Genomic DNA, 21888 nt, shown 5'->3' with positions numbered 1-21888 from the left:
ACTAGCTGTGTGACCTTGGGCAAGTCACTTAATCCCAAATTACCCAGGCTTCCTCCCTCCAAAAAGAAAAAAAAAGTCCTACCAAATTACTTTTATGGCACAAATATTGTTTTATACCTAAATGAGTGAGAACAAAAACAGAGAAAGAAAATTATAGATCAGTTTCCCTAAAGAATATTGATGGAAAAAAATTTAAATAAACTACTAGCAAGGAGAGTATAGCAATATCTCAAACATCATAGACTATGCCTGGATGGAATTTATACTAGGAATGCAATTCAATATTAAGAAAACTATAAGCCTAATCAACCATATCAATAAAAATATGATTGTCTCAATAGATGTAGAAAAATTTTTTGACATATTACAAAACCTATTCCTATTAAAAAAAAGATTAAAAAGCATAGGAATCAATGGAACCTTTCATAAAATGATAAGTAGTATCTATCTAAAACTGAGAACAAGCACTATTTGTAATGGGGATAAACTAGCAGCCTTCCTGGGTAGATCAAATATGAAGCACAAATGTCCATTTTCAACCTATATATTCCACATTTTACTACTTAAGCTAAACATAGCAATAAGTCAAGGAAAAATAAATTGAAGGAATGAAAATAGGCAATGAGGAAAAAAAATTATCACTTGGCTTATGATAGGATAATATATCTGGAGATCATTGGAGAATCAACTAAAATTAGTTGAAATGATTAGCATCTTCTTAAAAAACTTCCAGGATATAAAATAAACTCACAGAAATCATCAGCATTTCTATATATTACCAACAAAACTCAGCAGGAAGGGGTACAGAAAATCCATTTAAAATAACTTCACCCTGTATCAAATACTTGGGAGTTTACATGCTAAGGCACACCCAGGAATTATATGAACAAAATTACAAAGCACTTTCATACAAATAAAGACAGATCTAAACAGTTGGATAAATGTTAATTGCTCATGGGTGGGCTGAGCCAATATATAAAATGATAGTTCTCCTCAATGAATTTCCTTATTCAGTGGCCACACTCATTAAACTACCAAAGAAGTTTTACAGTGCTAGAAAAAAATAGTGATAAAATTCATCTGGAAGTGTTAGTTCAAGTATATCAAAGAAGTTAATGGGAAAAAATGTGAATAAAGGTGACTTAGCAATACCAGATTCCAAATAATATTAAAAACAATCTAGTACTGACTAAGAAATAGAGTGGTTGATTAGCAGAATAATATTAGGTACCCAAGGCACAGTGGTAAACAGTCATAGAAATCTAATATTTGATAAACCCCAAGATCCCAGGTTTGGGGGAAAGAACTATTGGACAAAAACTGCTCAGAAAACTAGAAAGCAGTCAGGCAGAAAGTAGTTGTTGATCAACATCTCACACCACATACCACAGTAAAGTCAAAATGAAGAAATGATTTGGCTTAAAGGGTGATATCATAAATTAGGGGAGCACCTGTCAAATCTAGGGATAAAAGAATAGTTTCTGACCAAACAAGCATTAGGTAAAATGGATAACTTTGATTATATAAATTAAAAAGATTTTGCACAAACAAAACCAAATGCAGTCAAAATTAAAAGCAAAGAAGGAAATGGGAGAGGAATAGTAAGTTTCTCTTGATAAAGGCTTTATTTTTTAACATAGAGATAATCAAACAAATTTATAAAAATAAGTAACAATAATATTGTAAGGATAATCATCTGTAAAAGACTTAGCTACTCTGATTAATACAATGATCCAAAACAATTCCAAAGGTCTAATGATGAAAAAGATTATCCACCTCTGAAAGAGAAGTGATGATCTTAGTGTAGATCAAAGCATATTGTTTTTCATTTCATTTTTCTTTCTTTTTTTCTTTGGAACATGACTAACATAGAAATGTTTTGTGTGGCTTAACATGTATCATGTGAAAGATGGATTTTCTTCTCAATTTAAATGCTGAAGTATATCTCCTTCCCGACTTACCTCCTCCTACAGCAGCTACTACCCTCTAAATTTCTCTTGAATGAATAACTGTTCACCTCAGTTTTTCTCAGGTTGGTAATATAGGATTATTCTTCCCACTTCTTCACCTCACCTTACCCCAATATTTAATTATCTGATAGTTATTGTCATTTTCCCACAAAGTTTCATATATCATTCCCCTTTTTTCTAGTACCATGTCTGTCAACTCTTATGTGTCCTCATCACATCTTACCTGGACAATTTGAATAGCATAATTTGATTTACTGCTTCCATATGTTCTCTCCTGTCCAATCCATTATTGACACAACTACCAGAATATCTTCTTAAGGTATGGGCCTGACTACATTTGAGCACTGTTTTGCTCAGAGAACTTCAGAGACTCTAAAGACAATAAAATAAAGATTTTTGAGAGTGTTTTGAGAGCATTTGACATCAATGTGGGGAAGGCAAAAATAAAGACTAGAGGAACTGAGAAGTGCTTATTCCTAGAGGATTTCTATCCATCCATTCATTCAACAAATTTACTGAGCAATTTTATATGCTAAGAACTGAAATTACAAAGTATCTCTACAAATGAAAAAGTAAGTTAATATCTTCCCTTAATCAATGAGACCTGGCCTTTCTCATTATCTTGCTTGACTGACTTCTTCCAGTGACCAATTATAGATATTATTAGAGGACATCTTTGACACATTCCCTTTTCACATGTGTCAGAGAATTCCACCCATGTTATTCAAATTTTATGTTAAAATAAATAGGTTTTATTTTTAATAAAATCAATAGTAATTTAACATTTAACATGTCTGTCATCATTCCAATTCAGTATGCCTGTTTAAAGTGACTTCTTTAAGCTTTAGATATTAAAATATCATAAAAGCATAGCATCTTTTACATTTGGAATTTGGAAATCAGCAGCCAAATCCTAGATGAAGTCGCCAGTAAAACTTTAGTTTGAATATTTCATGCAAATTGAATTTCACATTATTGATTACATCTTTTTTTAATCTAACTCCTCACTTGCCTTATGTGATATTGTATTCTGTTGGTTTTCTTTTTGTCTTTTTTTTTCACTCCTTTCCCGACTATTCTTCTGACATTTATTCTTTCTTTCACCTTTAATTGTTGATATTCTCCCCGGTTCTATTATCAATGCTACATTCTACTCTTTCATATTTTTTTTTGTTTTCATCTATCTCCACAACTTTAACTATTGCACATATGCAGATGATTCCCTGTCTTTTTGTCTAGGTTCCTAACCTCTCTATAGATTTTCGAGCCTACCTTTTCAGCTATCTGCTAGCCATTTCTGTTTTCTGTAATTCTAGCAACTTAAATTCAAAATGCTCCAAAGTAATCTAGCCATATATTCTCCTTTAATTGCTCTATATTTTAAATTGTCACCACCATTCTGTTATTAATTCTCAGAGTTATCTTTAACTCCTCCCTTGTTCCCATATCAAATTAATTAAGGCCAATTCTACTATTTTAACATGTCTTATATCAACCTCTTAGGAGTCAAAATCAGGTAAGCATAGGTCTTTCTGACTTTGAAACAAGCTCTCTACCAATTTTCTATTTTTAGCTTTACTTAGTGCTGTTCCTTGATGGCATTTGCTAGTTCTCTTTAGCTTTAGTATCCCTAGAATTGTACTTAAATACAAGTGCTTAGTACGTGTACTCAGGAAGTGCTTGTTCAGCTAAATTGAATTGAAGTGATAATAAATCTTATAGTAACTAATGTCACTCAGTCTTTGTATATAATTAAAAATATTCATATGTATTAATACCATCAATGTATAATATCTTGTAAATATTCTCCTTTTCCTTCACTCCACATAGACCAGGGAAAATGTTAAAAATCCATTTTTGAAATGAGGGAAATGAGAGTGTAAAAAAGTTAAAAACAGAATTCAGGTGACTCTATGTAGAATTTATTGTGTATGCTTGTAAAATGTTATTATTTTAATAATAACAATTTCATGATTTTCTATTATTCTCAACGATTGCCACCTAGCATAGATTTTAAATGCCATCAATGAATTTACCATTTAAATTTTTTTCCCTTTTCTAATAAAAAGATTTAAAAGTTTCTTCAGCCTTTAATATTGTAGTCATCAATTTAGACATTTTTTCCACTTTTAAACCCATGAACTAATCAGACACTAACTCAGCAAAAACTGACCATACAACCTTATCTAGGAAATTAAAAAGAGACAGGATTTAAATCTGAGATTGTTGCTTTTCACTAGATATAACTTTACTTGACTTTGGTCTTTCTTTGAGGAAAATCTGCTCAGAATCGTATATCCTGTTGCTAGAATGGAATTTAGAAGTTACCTAGTTCAATCATTTTACAACTGGGGAAACTGAGTTCCAGAGTAGTAATTTACCTGTCTAATATAATGCAGTATGTATGTAGATGGCAGAGCCTGTATTCAAACCCTTGTCCAAGTATTTCATTCCATTGTACTGATGTCACACTCTCTTCTTAGAGAGCAACTATTCAAACATATAAGCAAAATGATCCAACTGTCTGCTGTGATACCACATACCTATGGCTAGTGGAAAGACCTTACTGATGGCTCAAACATTTAAAACTTTTATGTTTTGTCAGTGAACTGTGCAAATGCCCACACTCAAACTATTACCAGGTTGTAATGGTTCCCATTGAGTTGAAATTCACCTCTTCTGCTCTCACTTGTAAACATGGGATTGTCTCTCTCCACAAATGAATGTGAAATGTCCAAACACATGAAAGCAGAAGCATAATTTTGTATTCTACTCTGGCTGTGCAAAAATATTTGAAAACCCCTTGTTAACATTCAGGGGATTCCCTTCAAACCTACCTTGAAAACCCGTTCTCAGTCTGCATTTCATTCTGCCACCTCATTCTCAAAATGTGCTTCTCTGTGCAGCAGGCTCACTGTGCAGGATAAGTACAAACCTTCAGAGGAGAAAATTTATGTCACTTTCTCTTCACATAGAGATGGCCCTGGAGTGAATATGCTGCCATAATTCAAATTGGACCAGCACCTTTCGATCTGTTTATGAATGGTGGAACATCCCCATTTGTGAATTAGAGCACTGCGGTCTCTGGGCAACAGTGTTATTTTTGCAAAATTTGTACTGAATTAAAAAAATATATCATCTATGAAAGAAATAAGAAATCGGAATGTTCAACATTTATCCAGAGTGGATTTTGGTTTCAGTTCAATTTTAAGTTATCTTAGCTATAGATTTACTGTTCCTAACTGTTGCAGAGGGGATAAGATGAGATCAGGCTAAGATCATCAAAGCTCTAGCTGGCCTGGGGGATTGGCTTTGCTTGAATGCTTAGATGTGCTGGCTTTTCATGGAGGAGAATACTATTTTCCAAGAAAATACAAGTTGGTACAATAAGACAGAATATATCCCAAAACTGTAAAATTTCCACATGGCCAACTTCCTGTTGGAATTGAAAATTAGTAGGTTTTTCCTTTAAATCTAAATCTAAAAACTGAGAAAAGCCTGACACTACAGTTAAAGTAAAGGGACCATTTTTCAGCAGCACAAAGGGCATGAAATGTGTGTGTGTGTGTGTGTGTGTGAAAAACTGAAAGTTAAGTGTTTGAATATTGCTAAAGGTATCCTGTATGCAAAGATGAAGCTATTGCCATAGTGATGAACTTCCACTAATCAATAAATCGAGGAATCAATCAATAAGCATTTATTAGCTTCTATATGTGCCAGGGACTGGGGATATATGTCCAGAGAAGAAAACAATCCCTACTATAATAAGTTTGCATTTTAATGGAGGAGACATGTGTATATGAAAATATGCAACATAAATATAAAAAATAAGAGTAAGAATAGCTAACATTTTTATAACATTTACTATGCTCCAAGTAACTGTGCTATGTGCTTTTCAATTAGTATATCCCTTGATCCTCACAACAACCTTGGAAAATAGTTGCTGTTATTACCCCCATTTTACAAATAAGGAAAATGAGACAAACAAGAGTTAAGTGATTTGCCCAGGGTCATACAGCTATTAAGTGTCTGAGGTCTTCAGATTCCAGCCTTGGTGCTCTATCCACTGCAACGTCTAACTGCTATTAAATGCAATAATGTTTGGGGGGGGGGACACTAGCAGTCTTGAGAATAAAAGAAAAAGTTTCATGTTTTGCTAGAGTTTTATATTAAAGGAAGAGAGAGAATCTGTGAGGAAGACATAAAGAGGGATTCCATTCCAGACATGTGGAACAGTCAGTGAAAAATCACTGTGAGTATGGAACACAGAAAAAAAAAACCAGTTTGGCTAGATGACAGGGAGGGGATATGGGAGGGGATGTCCTGTTCAATGAGCCTGAAAGGAACGACCAATGATAGACATTTATGCAATGACTATGTTGAAGGGTATCTATTTTGTAGATGTGAACTAGAAACTAATTCACTGACATAGATATTATAATAACCATAGCTTCTTTATAATGGTCTGCCAACCAGCTTAGTTAAATCAATGAAGAAACCCATACATATTTGATGAACAAGGATTTCAGGATTATTTCTGGGAGATATTTCATATAAGAATATTTGTTGACGCCAAGGAATAGGGCCCCGAGAGATGAGCCCTACATGCTGCATCTCAAGACCACTAGCCTCTCCAGGTCCTCTGGTTTGAAGTAATGTGAACCTCTTCATTTATGACCAAAGCATTTGACTAATAGACCTACATTCCTTGGAAATATTCTGAGATTAAGAAAATGGGATTACAAAAGAACACATAAGAGCTAGTCCATGTTATTGAGTAGCTTAGTTAGGCAAAGATAACTAAAACTCCCGAACTACAGTAATCATTTAAGTTAGTATGTAATGAAGTGGTACCAAGTGGTTTATAAATGCTTTCAGATTTCTGAGAGAGGTGAAATCAATAAAGCCTGGAGTAGTCGTTTCATGAAAGACTTCAGAGTTGATTTGGGACTTGAATAGGAAGGATTCAAAGAGGCATAGGGAGAAAGGGTAGAACATCCATGGGAAGGGAAACAAAATTAGTAAAGGCATGGTGGCAGGAAAGAATATTGTGTGTTTGTAGGGCAATCAAGAGAGTAGCCCAGCTAGAATGGAAGTGTGCGAGCTCTAATGATTCCATCTTGCACTTTTTGGTTGATGTTGTTGTTGTTATCGTTGCTGTCCAGTCATTTCAGTCCTGTCCAACTCTTCACGAACCCATTTGAGGCTTTCTTGTCCAGCGTATTGAAGTGGTTTGCCATTTCCTTTTCCAGCTCGTTTTACAGATGAATAACTGAGGCAAATGAGGTTAAGTGACCTGTCCAGGGTCACACAGATAGTAAGTCTCTGAAGCCAAACTTTAACGCAGGTCTTCCTGACTCCAGGCCCAGCATTCTCACCATTGTGCCACCTACCTACCCCCATATTCCACTTTAAGGTTTATAAAGTAATTGTCTCACAACGATGACCCTTCAAGGTAGGTAGTAAAAGTATTTTACAAAAGAAGAAACTAGTGCTCAGATATGTGCCCATGGTTATGCAGAAAATAAGTAACAGAGCTTATACTCAAATCTAGTTTTCTTGACACCATGCCAAGTTCCCTCTTCACTATACCACACTTCCCTTCTGGCTTAAACAGGTCAGGTGAATCCATACAGTACAGACTTGAAAAGCCAGCAGGAGTAATTTAGATTTAATTCTGTAGGAAATGGATTTATGAAAGATTTGAGTAGGGACATGACATTATCCAAGTAGGTTTAAGGACTATTAGTCTGCTCACTACAGTCTCCCCTAATATGTCATTGATCTGAGGGTGCCCTGACATTCCCTAATTCACCAGCTGCCTTTGGCCACAGCACTCTATTTTACCACTTCATAGTTTAGTTGAAGAATACTCTTTCCTTCCCTGATTTCCTTCAAAGTTCAGCTTATATCCTACTTTATTCTGGTTACCTTTCCTGGTCTCTGTCCTAACTTTTCCCTCTTCCTTCTAACATTACTTGCCATTGATTCTCCCCTCCCCTCCTTTCACCTCCCTCTCCTCCTTTTTTTGGAAGGAGGAAGGCAAGGCAATTGGGGTTAGGCAGCTTGCCCAAGGTCACACAACTAGTAAGTGTGTCAAGTGTCTGAGGTCAGATTTCAACTCAGGTCCCCAGGGTCAGTGTTCTATACACTGCTCCACCTAGTTGCCCCATTTTTTTTTCTTTTTGGAGGGCAGTTGGGGTTAAGTGACTTGCCCAAGGTCACACGGCTAGTTTTGTGTGTGTTTGTCAAGTGTCTGCGGCTGGATTTGAACTCAGGTGCTCCTGACTCCAGGGCCGATGCTCTATTCACTGCACCACCTAGCCACCCCCCATATTTTTTTTTAAAGAAAAATCAAAAAGAAAAGGAAAAATGGGCATCAAATAAACAAGTCAAATCATGAAGGAATTACCAAGAAGGCAACACATAAAAGATGGCAGAAAGAAGTACAAAGGATGAATAATGGTTGTTCTGTTCCCTTTCTCAAAATGGAGGTTCCAGAAGGAACTTACAATAGGAAAAGGGACCACAGGGATGGAGGGAGAAAACAAATTCTTATTGAATACCTGCTCGGTGTAACTTAGTCAGCTGACCTTTTGTCTACCTCCTAAAATTGTATAATCTCAGAATTGGAAGGCAACTGAGAAGTCATCTAGCCCAACCTACTGCCTGAACATTGAATTCCATGTATAATAAACCTGGCAAGTGAACGTCCAGCATTTATTTAAAAATCTTTGATGACAGGAGGTCAATATCATACTTATTCTTTACATAAGAACATTTTATCAGTGACCTCTTTCATTTTGGGCCAGTGCAGCTTTTAGCTACAGTAGTCACAACTGATTTCACCAATTTGGATGAACAGAAGCTGTTTGTTTAAAAAAAAAACCTAGCTATGTACTGTCATTTTTAGTTGTGTCCAAACCCTTGTGACTCCATTTGGGCTTCTCTTGGCAAATATACTGTAGTGGTTTGCCTTCTCCAACTCATTCTACAGATGATGAAGCTGAGGCAGACAGGGTTAAGTAACTAGCCCACAGTCACACAACAACTAAGTGTCAGAAGCCAGACTTGAACTCAGAAAAATGAGTCTTCCTGACTCCAGGCTCAGCCCTTTTTCCACTGTGCCTCCTAGCTGCCCTTATATGTAGTTATATACAGAACTAGTATTCTGAATACTGTAAATCTGCCATCATTTAAACAATATACTAAATGGAATGGATTCCGGTATGTACATGTCAGGAAATGACATAGCACGATAGGTTCAGGAAGGGAAGGGGTGCTCTAACTAATGTGCTATGATATGGTCTACTTATTTAGTTATTTATTTTGTTGTTTTCATTTTGTTGATTATACATAGAGCCTCAAAGCTTTGGTTTGCATCCTTCCATCCTGTCTTGACAGATCTGAAGCCTCTAATCCTGGGGTGTGTTGAGCTTATGTTATGCTAGAGGTCCTAGTAATTGACTTTAATCAACAGAAGATGACTTTGTTCCATCTCTATGACAGTTGAAGTCAGGGGAATTGATTGCTCTGTAAGCTCACCCTGAGAAAGGAACTGCATTTCATCACATCGCAGCTAGATATTTACTTTGTGCTTAGGTGAATGGAGTCTGCTAAATGGATAACGGATGTTTTTTCATAGATATTCAGCATTAAATCCCTAGACTTTTTAAGACAAGAAGGCAAAGTGGAGTACTGGAAAAAACAGTGAACTTAGAGAACAAATCCCAAGATTTGCCCTGGAATAGGATCCATTTATTTACTGCAATTCCTCATAATGGGGGAAGGGGAGGGGGGATACCTCCATTGAGGCCATGAGCAAGTCACTTATGTTGCTTAAATTTCAGTCTCCTCATCTGCACAATGGGTGTTGCTAACTATACTACTTGTCACAGGGTCATGAGGAAACTACTTTATAAATTATTATTACCGTTATTTAAAGGAAATCACTTTACAAAACATAAAAGGCTATTTTTCTTATTTTAGCTGTGGGATCATCAGCATCAGATATTCATTTGGGGAAAAATGAGATGCACTGAACCATGGCTTTTAGAGTGAAATTTTAAAAACTTAATTTGGTTGTTGCTCTTGCCTGAGAAGTTCCTTTAAAGAAGCAAGAAGCTCTGTAACATAGTAGAAAGAGCCTTACATTTGAGTCAAAGGAACAGCTTTGAACTCCTGTTTCTGCTACTTATTGTCAATATGACATTGGCCAAGTCACTTCACTTCTTTGGGTCTGTTTCCTAGGACAAAGGATTGCATAGATGAGCTTTTTAGACCCTTCTAGCTCAAAATTTCTGAACCACTGGAAAACGAAAGATGAACTAATGCCACAAAAAAAAGATATTAAAAAATGGCATTAATGCCTGTATTTGCAAGACATAAGTACACAAGATAACTGAGTAGTACTAGCAAAGTTTATAAATTTTGTTTTTTAGCATCAGGATGTTGTCATGAAGAACTTCCTTAGGGGCGGCTAGGTGGTGCAGTGAGTAGAATACCGGCCCTGGAGTCGGGAGGACCTGAGTTCTCCAGCCTCAGACACTTAACACAAAAACTAGCTGTGTGACCTTGGGCTGGTCGCTTGACCCCAATTGCCCTCCAAAAAGAAAAAAAAAACTTCCTTCCTTCCTCCCTCCCTCACTCCCCCCAAATGCCCTTCTCTCTGTCTCTCTCTGTCTCTCTCTCTGTCTCTCTCTCTGTCTCTCTCTCTGTCTCTCTCTCTCTCTCTCTCTCTCTCTCTCTCTCTCTCTCTCTCTCTCTCTCTCTCTCTCTCTCTCTCTCTCTCTCTCTCTCTCTCTCTCTCTCTCTCTGTCTCTCTCTCTCTCTCTCTCTCTCTCTCATGGGTGTGTGCACTTATTTGCTTGCTGTCACTCTTTATTTAGTAGTAAGTTAAGTCATATGATAGAGACATTGAAGAGTGAACTATTAAACATGCTATGTAATCACCTCCATTCAATTAGGAGATGGAATATGTAATGGTGTTGGGCATAGTGTAAGCTCCATGGGGACAGGGATGATATTTTAGTAAAAGTTTATATCTTTCTAAGGGTCTAAGAAAATGATCTGTATACAGTAGGTATTTAATAAATATATTGAAGATTTTTAATTTTGTTATCAAGAGCTACCCCACTAACTCAAAACTTCTTGAGAGATTACCCAGTTGCTTTTATTGTCTCCTATACTCCTCCAACTCCACCCTTTCTCAAAAAAAAAGTTCAATTATTGTAGTTTGCTGGCTCAAATACTTGTTTTCTTAAAGATATAAACTTAGGATTCAAATGAAAAGAAACATGAGGGGAAAATCAAATTGCAAATCACAGAAGCCACTCTTGACAAACTTCACAGTAACGATGATTAAAAGAGAATTTGACTTACACTTTTAGCAAATCAATTTTTTCTGTTCTTATGGGCTGTCCCCTGATTGAAAGAATTTGGTAGACTTGGGAGACTGTAAGATAATTTCAATATACATGCTGAGTCAGTCAATACATAATCACATGTTCCTTTTTTTCTAAGAAAAAAAAATGACTGTGTTCATCATTCAGTTGGAATAACCCTCTCTGTCATCAGGTCGAGTTTGTCATACTTATTATTTCTTTGTCAAAGGAACCTGGAGTTTTGCTGAAATGAAAAGAACTAGGCAGAATAGTGTAGTCTAGTATGCTAATCAATTCCTAAGATGCCATTACATAAAATGAGAACCTGGTTTTCTGGGGGAGTGGGGAAAACAATATATTTCATTAGCAAGTTCCTAGAAAAATAATCAGCCAGCTTCTAGAGTGAGTTATTGAATGTTGTATTACGCATATTCATTTAAGTACTCAATCACTCTTTCATGGTTATCTCAATTTTCTATTTGTAAATTAATTTCTGTCTACTACACTGGCAGATCAAGCCATTGGGGGGGGGATGGGAGTAGGGTAGTGATTCCTGGTAAGGATACCCACTTCTTTGTGGATCACCTTTCAGTAGGTGTGAAAATATAATTTGCCTTATTGCTTACTATGTGACTAAGACCCTGATTGATTCTAATTATCAAAGATACCTAAAATCTTGGGAGAAACTTGAAGATTGGAAGTTCTTGCCTGCTATGTTGTATGAATTGACTCCTAGGTGAGATTTAATTATCATTCATTTCTCATATTGTCATTTATCTTTTCATGTCTTTATACCTTGCCAGATTTTAATCCAACTAGATATAGCAAGCTCCTTAAGGATAGGGACTGTGTCTTATCCTTTTGATAGTAAATAGTTTGTTCTCATATGTGACTTTAGGACAGTCATCATTAACCTTTTTTTTATTATGCATCCCCATTGTGTATAATTACTTACCAATTAGATAGATATGCTACTGTATTGTTTTATTAAACATTATAAAACTTATACAAAAAAAGAGACATGTTGAAAAGGACAAGGTACAGATGGAATAGTACTTGAATCAATAAAGAGCCTCTGGAGTTTATTGAGTAGGGGAGTGACACGGTCAGGCATGTACTTTAGGAAAATCACTTTTGGCGGCTATGTGGAGGATGCATTGGAGATGGGAGATACTTGAGACAGGGAGATCAATTGCAATAATCTGGGCAGAAAGTGATGAGAACCTGAACTGGTCTGGTGATTTGTGAGTATATAGAAAAGCTATAGAGGTGGGAATGACAAAATTTGGCAACTGACTATATACATAGGGTAAGTTAAAGGGAAGAGTTGAATTTAAAACCTAGACTATAATCTGGAAGAATGACAGTGACCTTGCTGTACAAAAGAAACTTTGGAGGAAGGATAGGTTTTGGGGAAAAAATACTGTAATGAGATCAGTATTGTTATCACCACCTATCAATGCTTGCTCATTCTGTAAGATTCTCTCTGTCTAGCCTAAAATTAAAAAGGGGTGGAGTAGCACTCTTGTTAATAGAGCACCAGCTTCTAATGTAAAACTCACTCTCCAAGGGCTGCCTGCCCCAGCCATCATATGAGTTGGAAGACAAAAGGCAGTTATGCTAGTAGAAGGAAGCATGAAAGAGAAAGGATGGATTTTTCCAGTGATACTTGCCTGTTTTCCTCATGTGTCCAAGACCTTACTTAAGAATTCTTAGGGGCCTACATTTGGATTAGAAAGGTAAAGACAGAGAGCTTACACAATTGGGGGGGGGGGCAGAATTGGGTGTGCTTGTATTGGGAACAAGATTCTTGATTGGCTATTACTAGTATGATAGCATGGGACATCTTCCTAACCTCTGATCCCTTAGTCATATATAACTTGGGTTCAGACCAGTCTCTTAGGTATCCCAATGCCTGCTTTGGAGATTGCTGCTTTAGGAAAAACTTAAAAAAGAAAACAAACCTCAACATTTGCTATCTCATTTGATATTTATAGTCACTTTGTGAAGTAAATAAGAAAAATATTCATTTTTGTTTGCTTGGATCTAGAGCTGTGATTTCATGTGTGTAGGGAGCTCCCTAGAACTCAACATGTTTATAACTTTTAGTCTTAGAGAATAGCCTAGGTCCTTGTAGTGTTAAAAGATTTATCCATGTGCAAGCAGCTAGCATTTGTCAGAGACAGGCCTTGAACCTAGGTCTTCTTCCCTCTAAATTCAGTTCCCTATCCACTGTATCACATTATCCCTTCTGGGATTGTTATCACCCTTATTTCACAGATGCAGAAACTGGGGCTCAGGGAGATTAATGTACTTTCCCAAAGTCACATAGGTAGTGTGTTGGAGTCAGAATGCAAACCAGCAATTTCTTTTTCCAAATTTCTTGTGGTTTCTATTACACCAGAACATCTTTATGTATTCTTCCCAGTACCTAACACGATGCCTTGTTTATAGTAAGCACTCAATAGTTTTTAATTGATTGATTGAAATTTCACAACTGTGATGCATATTTTATGGAAAATGTTTTCCTGTCTTAATACTTGGCACTTGACACATAATTCAATTACATCAGATATTTCTGGCACTTTGATTTACCAGACTCAATTCATTTTTTTAAATAATTCAAATAACAGAGTAGAGCTTACTCAGTATCCCTGACTTTAAAATCTGGGTCTGTATATTTTAAAAACATAGTTATTTTACCAATATTCAGAGCCTCATAGTAAATCATGCTGGGGAGGAGGGCAATAAAGATGAACAAAAAAAAACAAATTAAAAGGAGAGGAGAGAACATAAGATATTGATTTAAGTTGGCATTTGAGGAGAAATTGTACCAAATAAGCACTAAAAAATAGACAAGTGCCTGAACTGGAGAGAATTGACTTATTTCTATTTATTTTTGGACAACAGATGGTATGACTGTGCTGTCTGCATCCTGGTAATTCAAAGCCTCACACATTGACTAAGACAATAATAAAAATATGTAAAATGTCACTGGGCATCTGATGGCAGTGGATTCTTCACAGTGTTTGCTTTTAGAGAAAATAAATAAAGAAGTTCGGCAAATGAGAACTACAATAAGAGAATTCCACCCAAGTATAACTAGCAATATCTTATTATCAGATTCAAAATATTTTTGCTGTGATAAGATTCCTAAAAGTTACGGGAAGATGATAAAACCATTACTTTTTTTCCACCCATGCTATTTGATTCTAAGTTGTAAATGACATGGGAATGAAATTATTTTTAATTAATCAGAACATTGAGATAGGAAAATATTCACAGTTCTTGAAGTTTCTGGTGCTTCTTGGGCTTCTGTTTTTAAATTTCCTTTCAACTCCCTCATTTTCTCTAAAAAAAAAAGCAGAGAAATGTTTTCTTTGTGATCCAACATGAATAAAATGCAAAAGTATAGAATAAATAAAATGAACATTGTAATACTGCAAAGCATATCTATACAGAACAAATAAATAAAATGTCTATTATACTGAGACTAAAAGTTTTGAAGATCTTCAAAAAAAATAACAAAATATATATTTAGCTGAGTTCTGACTCATTATTTAAGTAATAGTCAAGCAGCACAAAATAGACCAGAATCTGGATAAGTGAAGAGAGGACTGAAATAATATTTTTTTCAAAAACCCATTCCCCTATGTCTCTCAAATTTTCATTTTCAAGAAAAAACCTTGTTCTGGGAGTTGAGAGAGATACCAAATGTCAGTAATCTCATTAATTAGCCATGTCCTCAGACAAACCACTTAAATTATCAGGGATTCAGCTCCACAAAAAGGCCATGAAGAGTTTCTAAGTGGTCACTTATGGGTTTGTACCATCTGATTTTCTACTTTATTGCTAGCATACATGTGGTTTGTTCATGATTATCTCCTGTGCCCCTGAAGTTACTCCATCTCCCATCTCTGTGCCTTTGAATAGGTAGTCTTCTGCCAAAAGGATACATCTTCCTCACCCCTACATCTTTAAATTCCAAGATTTCTTTAGGATCCTGTTCAGGTGCCATCTCCTATGGATAATCTTTCCATACCCTCCAACTAGTTGCTAACACTCTCTTCTTCTTTAAAGTATTGTGAGACATTACACACGGGAGCTTTGGGGCACCAACCTCTAGCAGGTTTACTCTTGATCTGGGTGGCCAGAAGGATAGCCTCGGAGACATGATAAAGGGTTACCTAATTTATTCTTCTTAAAAGGGTTGCTGATAATGGGAGCACTAATTCCTTCAGAATCTTCCAATTATTCCTCTTGTAGGGGTGGGTGAGAATAAGAGTAGAAAGAGGACCAATTCCTACAGCATCGCCTAAGACTTGATTGGGGCCAGTCAAGGCACACACACATTCCAGCTTGTGCATTCCCTCTAAGTTTTGATTAGGACTGGTCAAGGCAGCCACAATATTAACATTCCCCCCTTACTGACTAGTACTCACTTGATTTATAGAGAAGCACACAAAGAAGGCAATTTGCCAGCAATAGCCTCACAAGTTTTCATTAACTTTAGCAATATCATGGTGACTTTAGCATAGAGCATGTAGTAGGTGTTTACAACTTAAGCACAAATTTGACATTATCTTAAAATTTTAATATGATGCTCAAGCATGGTGAGATTGTTTACAAACCAGGAGCCTGGGAACTAGTAGATTGTTCATGGGCATGGATCCTGGGAACTAGTATCTTTCTTTCATTCCTTTTAGTTTACAACATTCAGTTCCACAGTCCCTTGAGTTACACATTTTCTCCTCCTCCCTCTCCTTCCCATGGAAACATGCAAACAGATATAGGTCCTATAAATACCTTTACATTAAAAATTAGTCAAGTTGTAAAGAAGAATTATGACCGATGGAGTGAACGAGGAAGAAGGAATGAAACAAAAGAAAACACAAAAGAGAGAGCAAGTAGTTTGCTTTAATCTGCATTCAGACTCTGTAGTGCTTTCTCTGGATGTGGATCTCCCTTTCCATCATGAGTCTTCTGTAGTTCTCTTCTAATCTTGCATTGTTGAGAGGAGCCCAGTCTATCAAAGTAAGTCATCACAGATACAATGTGCCTGTACTTGTGTACAAAGTTCTCTTGTTCTGCTCTCCTCACTCAGCATCAGTTTATATAAATCTCTCCAGGTTATTATGAAGTCCACCTGTTCTTTATTTCTTATAGCACAGTAGTATTCCGTTACATTCAGATAGATACCATAATTTGTTTAGCCATTCCCCAATTGATGGGCATCCCCTTGATTACCAATTCTTTGCCACCACAAAAAGAGTTGCTATAAATATATTTGTACATACAATCCTTCTCCCATTATGATGACCACTTTGGGATACAGCCCTAGAAGTGGTATTGCTGGGACAGACATTTTTATAGCCATTTATGCATATGGGAACTAGTATCTTAAAAAGAAAATAAGTAAACCTTACTTACAGGTATCTCATATTTACTTATTTGTTTGCTTGTTTATAGCCCCTAGTAGTAGGAGTAGAAGTAGCAACAGAAGGATCAGTAATAATAATAATAATAATAATAATCTTGCCAAATCCCTGTACTATAAATGCAAAGACCAAAATGCCTTAGGGAATTCTACAAATAAATTGTACTGGAACAAGAGCATTTTTTTCCTAAAACAAAACTGTGTTTGAAAATAACATTTAATTGCAGGTGGAAAAACTCTGCTGTCCACAGGAGCCCAGAAATACTTCATCAGGTTGCTAGAATTATACATCAGAAGCTAGCTATCCTTTATAAACTAATATATGACAAATTTCTATATGAGAAATGCAAAGGATCCTAGAGAATTAGATAATGGAACTCTACTAGAACTAGAGATCCATTACAGCTAAAACTGTTAGGCTGCTTCCCCCCTAATGCCTTCCGTGGCCTCCTTGAGTTAGTAGTAGGCTTCCCCTTTATACTTCATGTAGCACTTTTTTGTAATTCTTTGGTGCATCTATCATATATTCTTGTTTTTAATAACTTTCTGTATTGGTGTTTTATCCCTCTATTATAAAGGAATCTTTAGGGCAGAGAATATATAGTAACTAAATTTTGTACTTCATGCTACCACCCCCAGGGCCTAATACAGTATTTTGAATACTTGTGCATTTTAAAAATGTATATTTTGTTGTTGCTATACGAAGAATCAAATGATGACTCTGGGTTTTCAAAAATCCTGAAGAAAAGGTCTATATATAAATATATATGTGTATGTGCATATGTATATGTGTGTGTGTGTGTGTGTGTGTGTATATATATATATATATATATATATATATATATATATATATATATATAATTAAATGAATCCTAGGCCCATGTCATCATCACACTTTGGTATTCATTTTCCACATATTATCTATATGTTAACAGGAAAATTCATACATATTATCTATATAAAAACTGAAAACTTCCTCTGAGATGCTTTCTTATTTTCATGTACAGAATGGAAGAAACAGTGCGAAACCTACTGCAGAATCAAGGACCTCCAGAGAGGAAGAAAGAAGAGACAGTGAACATAATGGTCTATCAGGTAAGGCACCTTTTTCCCTACTTGTTTTAGTGTGGAGTTGGTCTTTTTTCCTGTTATTTATGTAGTTATATATCTAGTCCAGGGGTGGGGAATCTGCAGCCTTGAGGCTACATGTGGCCCTCTAGGTCCTGAAGTATGGCCCTTTGACTGAATCCAAACTTTACTGAACAAATTGTTTTATTAAGGGAATTTGTTGTGAATTTGTTGTAAAGTTTGGATTCAGTTAAGGGGCTCCATTTCAGGACCTTGAGTGCCACATTTTGACCTTGAAGCCAGATTTGTTCTGTGAAGTCTGGATTCAGTCAAAGATCACACTTGAGGACCAAGAGGACCACGTGTGACCTTGAGGCCACAGGTTCCCCATCCCTGATCTAGTCACATAGATGATAAAATGAGGCATAAAATATAATCTAGTCCAAAAGCCTGGATGTGTATAGGCAAAACTGGTTGGAGTGCAAACAGTGCTACTAGTAGCACTATGATGAGCACTGGCCATAAGAGGCTCCACTAACTGGCTACCTATCTCTTGAGCATGAAATTCAAAACCTTTCATAGTCTACCTTCAACCTACCTGTTCAGTTTTACTGCATAATTTTGCCTTTTAAGTACTCTGTAACAAGCTAAACTGGTTTACTTGCTTTTCCCTTTACATAGGATTTCATCTCCTACCACCAAGTCTTTTCACAATCCTGCCCAAAATACGTGTCATCTTCAATTTTACCTCCTATAATCTCTGTGCTTTTTAAACCTCAGATCATGCATTACCTTTTACATGAAACCTTTCTTGGTCTTCCTGTCTCAATCAATTACTCAACCCCTCCCTGTCCCCATTGCTTGGCATTTACTTTGCATATATTTCGGACTTACTTGTCTGTACCTAGCCTCACCCCAAGTAGAATATGATATCTTTGAAAGTAAGGACTATTTTTGTTTCTGAATTTGTATTCTGAGCACATAGTGCATTGCCTGGAACACAATAGTTTAATGAAGGCTTATTAAATAAAGGCAAAGAAAGGTGGTTGATGGTTTATTTCAGCCTGATTTGGTTGCAAAGGCATTGAATTTAAAGTCTGAGAACCTGGGTTCAAATTCTGATTTTGTCACTTATTTTCCTTTTGACCTTAACTTAAGTTGATTTCCCTCTCATCCTCCATGTCCACATTTGCAAAACAAATGAGATGTTTTAATGATCTCTAAAATTTCAGATTAAATTCTTTTGATTTTAATAACTTGAAGAGCTATCTTGCTAATGCTTTTCCCATTGTTATTTAACTAATTTAATCTATGGCTTAAGTGGAGAAAGAGGTGGAGAAAGTATCATCTCAAGGGAAAAAAGTAAAGGAATTTTTATATAGATAACTTCCCCTCCAGAAAAGCAAGTAGGATCTGGGCACAAGTCCAAGCTGATGGGAATGGTGTAGATGGCTGTGATAGAGTGGAGAAGGAGAAATGGATATGGCATTATGTAAGGAGCTGATGGATAACCAGCAATGTAGATGATAAATTAGAATTCTTAGCAGCCTTGATAAGGCATGATGAAGTCCACAAGACATTATTCAGGAAAGGACAGTCAGGGAGTTTGATGCTCTGTGTTGATACAAACTTGGAAATATTTGGTCTATTTGTGAATACTTTTGGAATGCATCAAGTGACCACAAACTAAAGATAAATCAGAATCCATGGCATCATTATATCAATTAAAAAAGGAAGTCTGGTATGGAAATACATGATTGAAGTATTTAATTTATAAGCAGAAAGACACTTAGAAAGTAGGAGTGATTCTCCTTTATTCTTTAATTCTTTTAAACCAGATTATACTCAGTCTAAAAATACAGCCTTCAGAGGAAAGAGAAAAGGGTAGACAACTTAATAATTCCAAGGAAGCAGTAATCTGTTTGCAAAGTGCCTTGTACATAGGTATATTCATGAATGTGTGTGGCAAACTCCCTGTCAGGATACCAGAATATGGTCTTTATTTGGGGATCCACAAATAACTATTATATACTGAATTGAGGGCATTTGGAAGAGAAAAATAATAACAATCCAAGACTGAAAAACATTTCAGATAAATTAATGAAGTTATATTTAGCTTTGAAAACATTTTCTTAATGGTTTTGCCATCTTTTCTCCATTATCTTCTCCTCTCTTCTTCCCTCCATCCATCCCTCCCTGGTTTTCTCTCTGTGTGACTCTTTTCCACTCTCCCCTTCTCTCCCTCTCTCTGCATTCTCTCTACCTGTGTCTCTCCATCCCTCTTCCTTTCAATCTCCCTCCATCTCTCTCTCTTCCTCTCTCTCTGTCTCTCTTCCTTGCTCTCTAGTTTTGTTACACAGAGATACACACATACACAAAGTTTGAATACACTGCACACTTAGCTAAAGAAAGTAATGCTGTTCTATTTGCTATTGGACTTGGCATCATAGAAGGTATTCTTAGGGTAGGGTAATTTGGGTGATTGCTGCAGGTCTCACAGACTCTGAAGTACCTTAAGAAAATAGCTAACTGGGAGGAAGAAAATAGATGGACAGCTGATTATTTAAAAAAGAGAGAGTAGGGGCAGCTAGGTGGCACAGTGAATAGAGCACTGGCCCTGGAGTCAGGAGGACCTGAGTTCAAATCCAACTTGGGCAAGTCACTTAACCCCAATTGCTCTACCTTCCCCCCTCCAAAAAAACAAAATAAAGAGAGAGTACATACAATCAATCAATCAATAATATTCTTCCTTCCTCTTCATTATTAAGGTAAATTGAGAAGTTATTTCTATTCCCCTCCTTCTTCTGGCTGCTTGCTGTCATATCTTTTCTCAGTTCAGGCTGCCCTGGAGGTTAATTTTAGACAATTCTCACCTGCATACAAGTGCTAGAAGAGAGAGATAAGCTTCATTTGTCCTTCCTGCTTCCTGGACCTAGACACAGTCATATTCCCCCTCGCCATCATCCTCACCCCCATCTCTCTCTATCCCTCTCTCCCCCTCTCTGTCATTCCTTCTTCCTCTCTCCCTCTCCCTGTCTTCCCCACCAAGGTTAATAGCTAACATTGATATACCATTTCCCTTACATAAATTATCTCCTTTGATTCTCACAACCCTTGACCTGGAGATAGTCTTCTTCTCTCTCTCCCCACCTCTCCCTTTCTCACTGTTTGCCATCCTTATTAATGTATTCTCTTCTTTTATCCCTCTTTCCCCCTTACCTTTCCTTTCCTTCCTGAGGGTTAGGAGCTAACATTTGTATATTTATATAACATGTATAGAATTTACAAAGCTTTCCATATATATTACCTCTTCTGATTGTCACTACCACTCTATAAGGTAGAGGCTGTGAATATCCTCACTTTATAGATGAGAATACTGTGACTGAAGAGAGGCCAATGTCATAAAACTGATATTGGGGGCAGGATTTGATTCCAAATCTTCCTGGGTTCCATTTCCATTGTATCTTAATACAAGTCGTAAGTGCTAATAAAAGTAAGCATTTAATAAATATTAATTGAATTGAAATGAAATCTTCACTAATGGGCAAGACTAAATGGATCCCAGTTGTAGCTTATGGGATTCCAGTAAGCAACACGGACTGTTCAAGAATACTAGATTGCATTGGGGGAGAAAAGTTATAGATCCTGTTTCCCTGGGGGTCAAGGGAGTCTCTGCTCAGCGGTGCTGGATATGTTAGCTGCAGTTATCTAGAGATGAGGAATTAGACTCTCAAGCTCTGTTCCAACCCAGATTCTACACTAACTATTGTTATGTGTTTTGCTATATGAAATTCTAGTAGCAAGCAAAAAAAAAAGTAGTACTTGGTCTGTATCAAATGACACCCAGGCCACTCGAAAGAGTAATGTTCCCCTAAAAAGGAAGCTGTTTGCCCTTTCTCATGGGCAACATCAGCCTTCATAGGGCCTAAATAATTCAGTATCACTATTTACCTTTACCATACTTCCCTTTTCATGGCTTTGTTTCATAGAGCTGCTTGGATTCTAGCATTCCTTTCTGTTCTTTTAACAT

At 36.5% G+C, this 21888-nt stretch overlaps 1 protein-coding gene across 8 annotated transcripts in view; it reads left to right on the top strand.

Annotated features, from left to right (window-relative positions):
• NCKAP5 (NCK associated protein 5) overlaps positions 1 to 21888 on the top strand; it is a 1185533-nt gene that overhangs the window by 823179 nt on the left and 340466 nt on the right. For all 8 annotated transcript variants that reach the window (XM_069067791.1, XM_069067792.1, XM_069067796.1 and 5 more), the window contains one exon: positions 17798 to 17885. In XM_069067791.1, the coding sequence (XP_068923892.1) occupies positions 17798 to 17885 (88 nt within the window). The remainder of the gene's footprint in view (positions 1 to 17797; positions 17886 to 21888) is intronic.

The sequence above is a fragment of the Petaurus breviceps genome, unplaced genomic scaffold (genome assembly GCF_028583685.1).
Source record: "Petaurus breviceps papuanus isolate PSGF00001 unplaced genomic scaffold, PetGlider_PUasm1.0 90752, whole genome shotgun sequence".
Lineage (NCBI taxonomy): Eukaryota > Metazoa > Chordata > Mammalia > Diprotodontia > Petauridae > Petaurus > Petaurus breviceps.
Note: the sequence above shows the minus strand (reverse complement) of the source record. Positions and strands in the feature narration are given on the sequence as shown.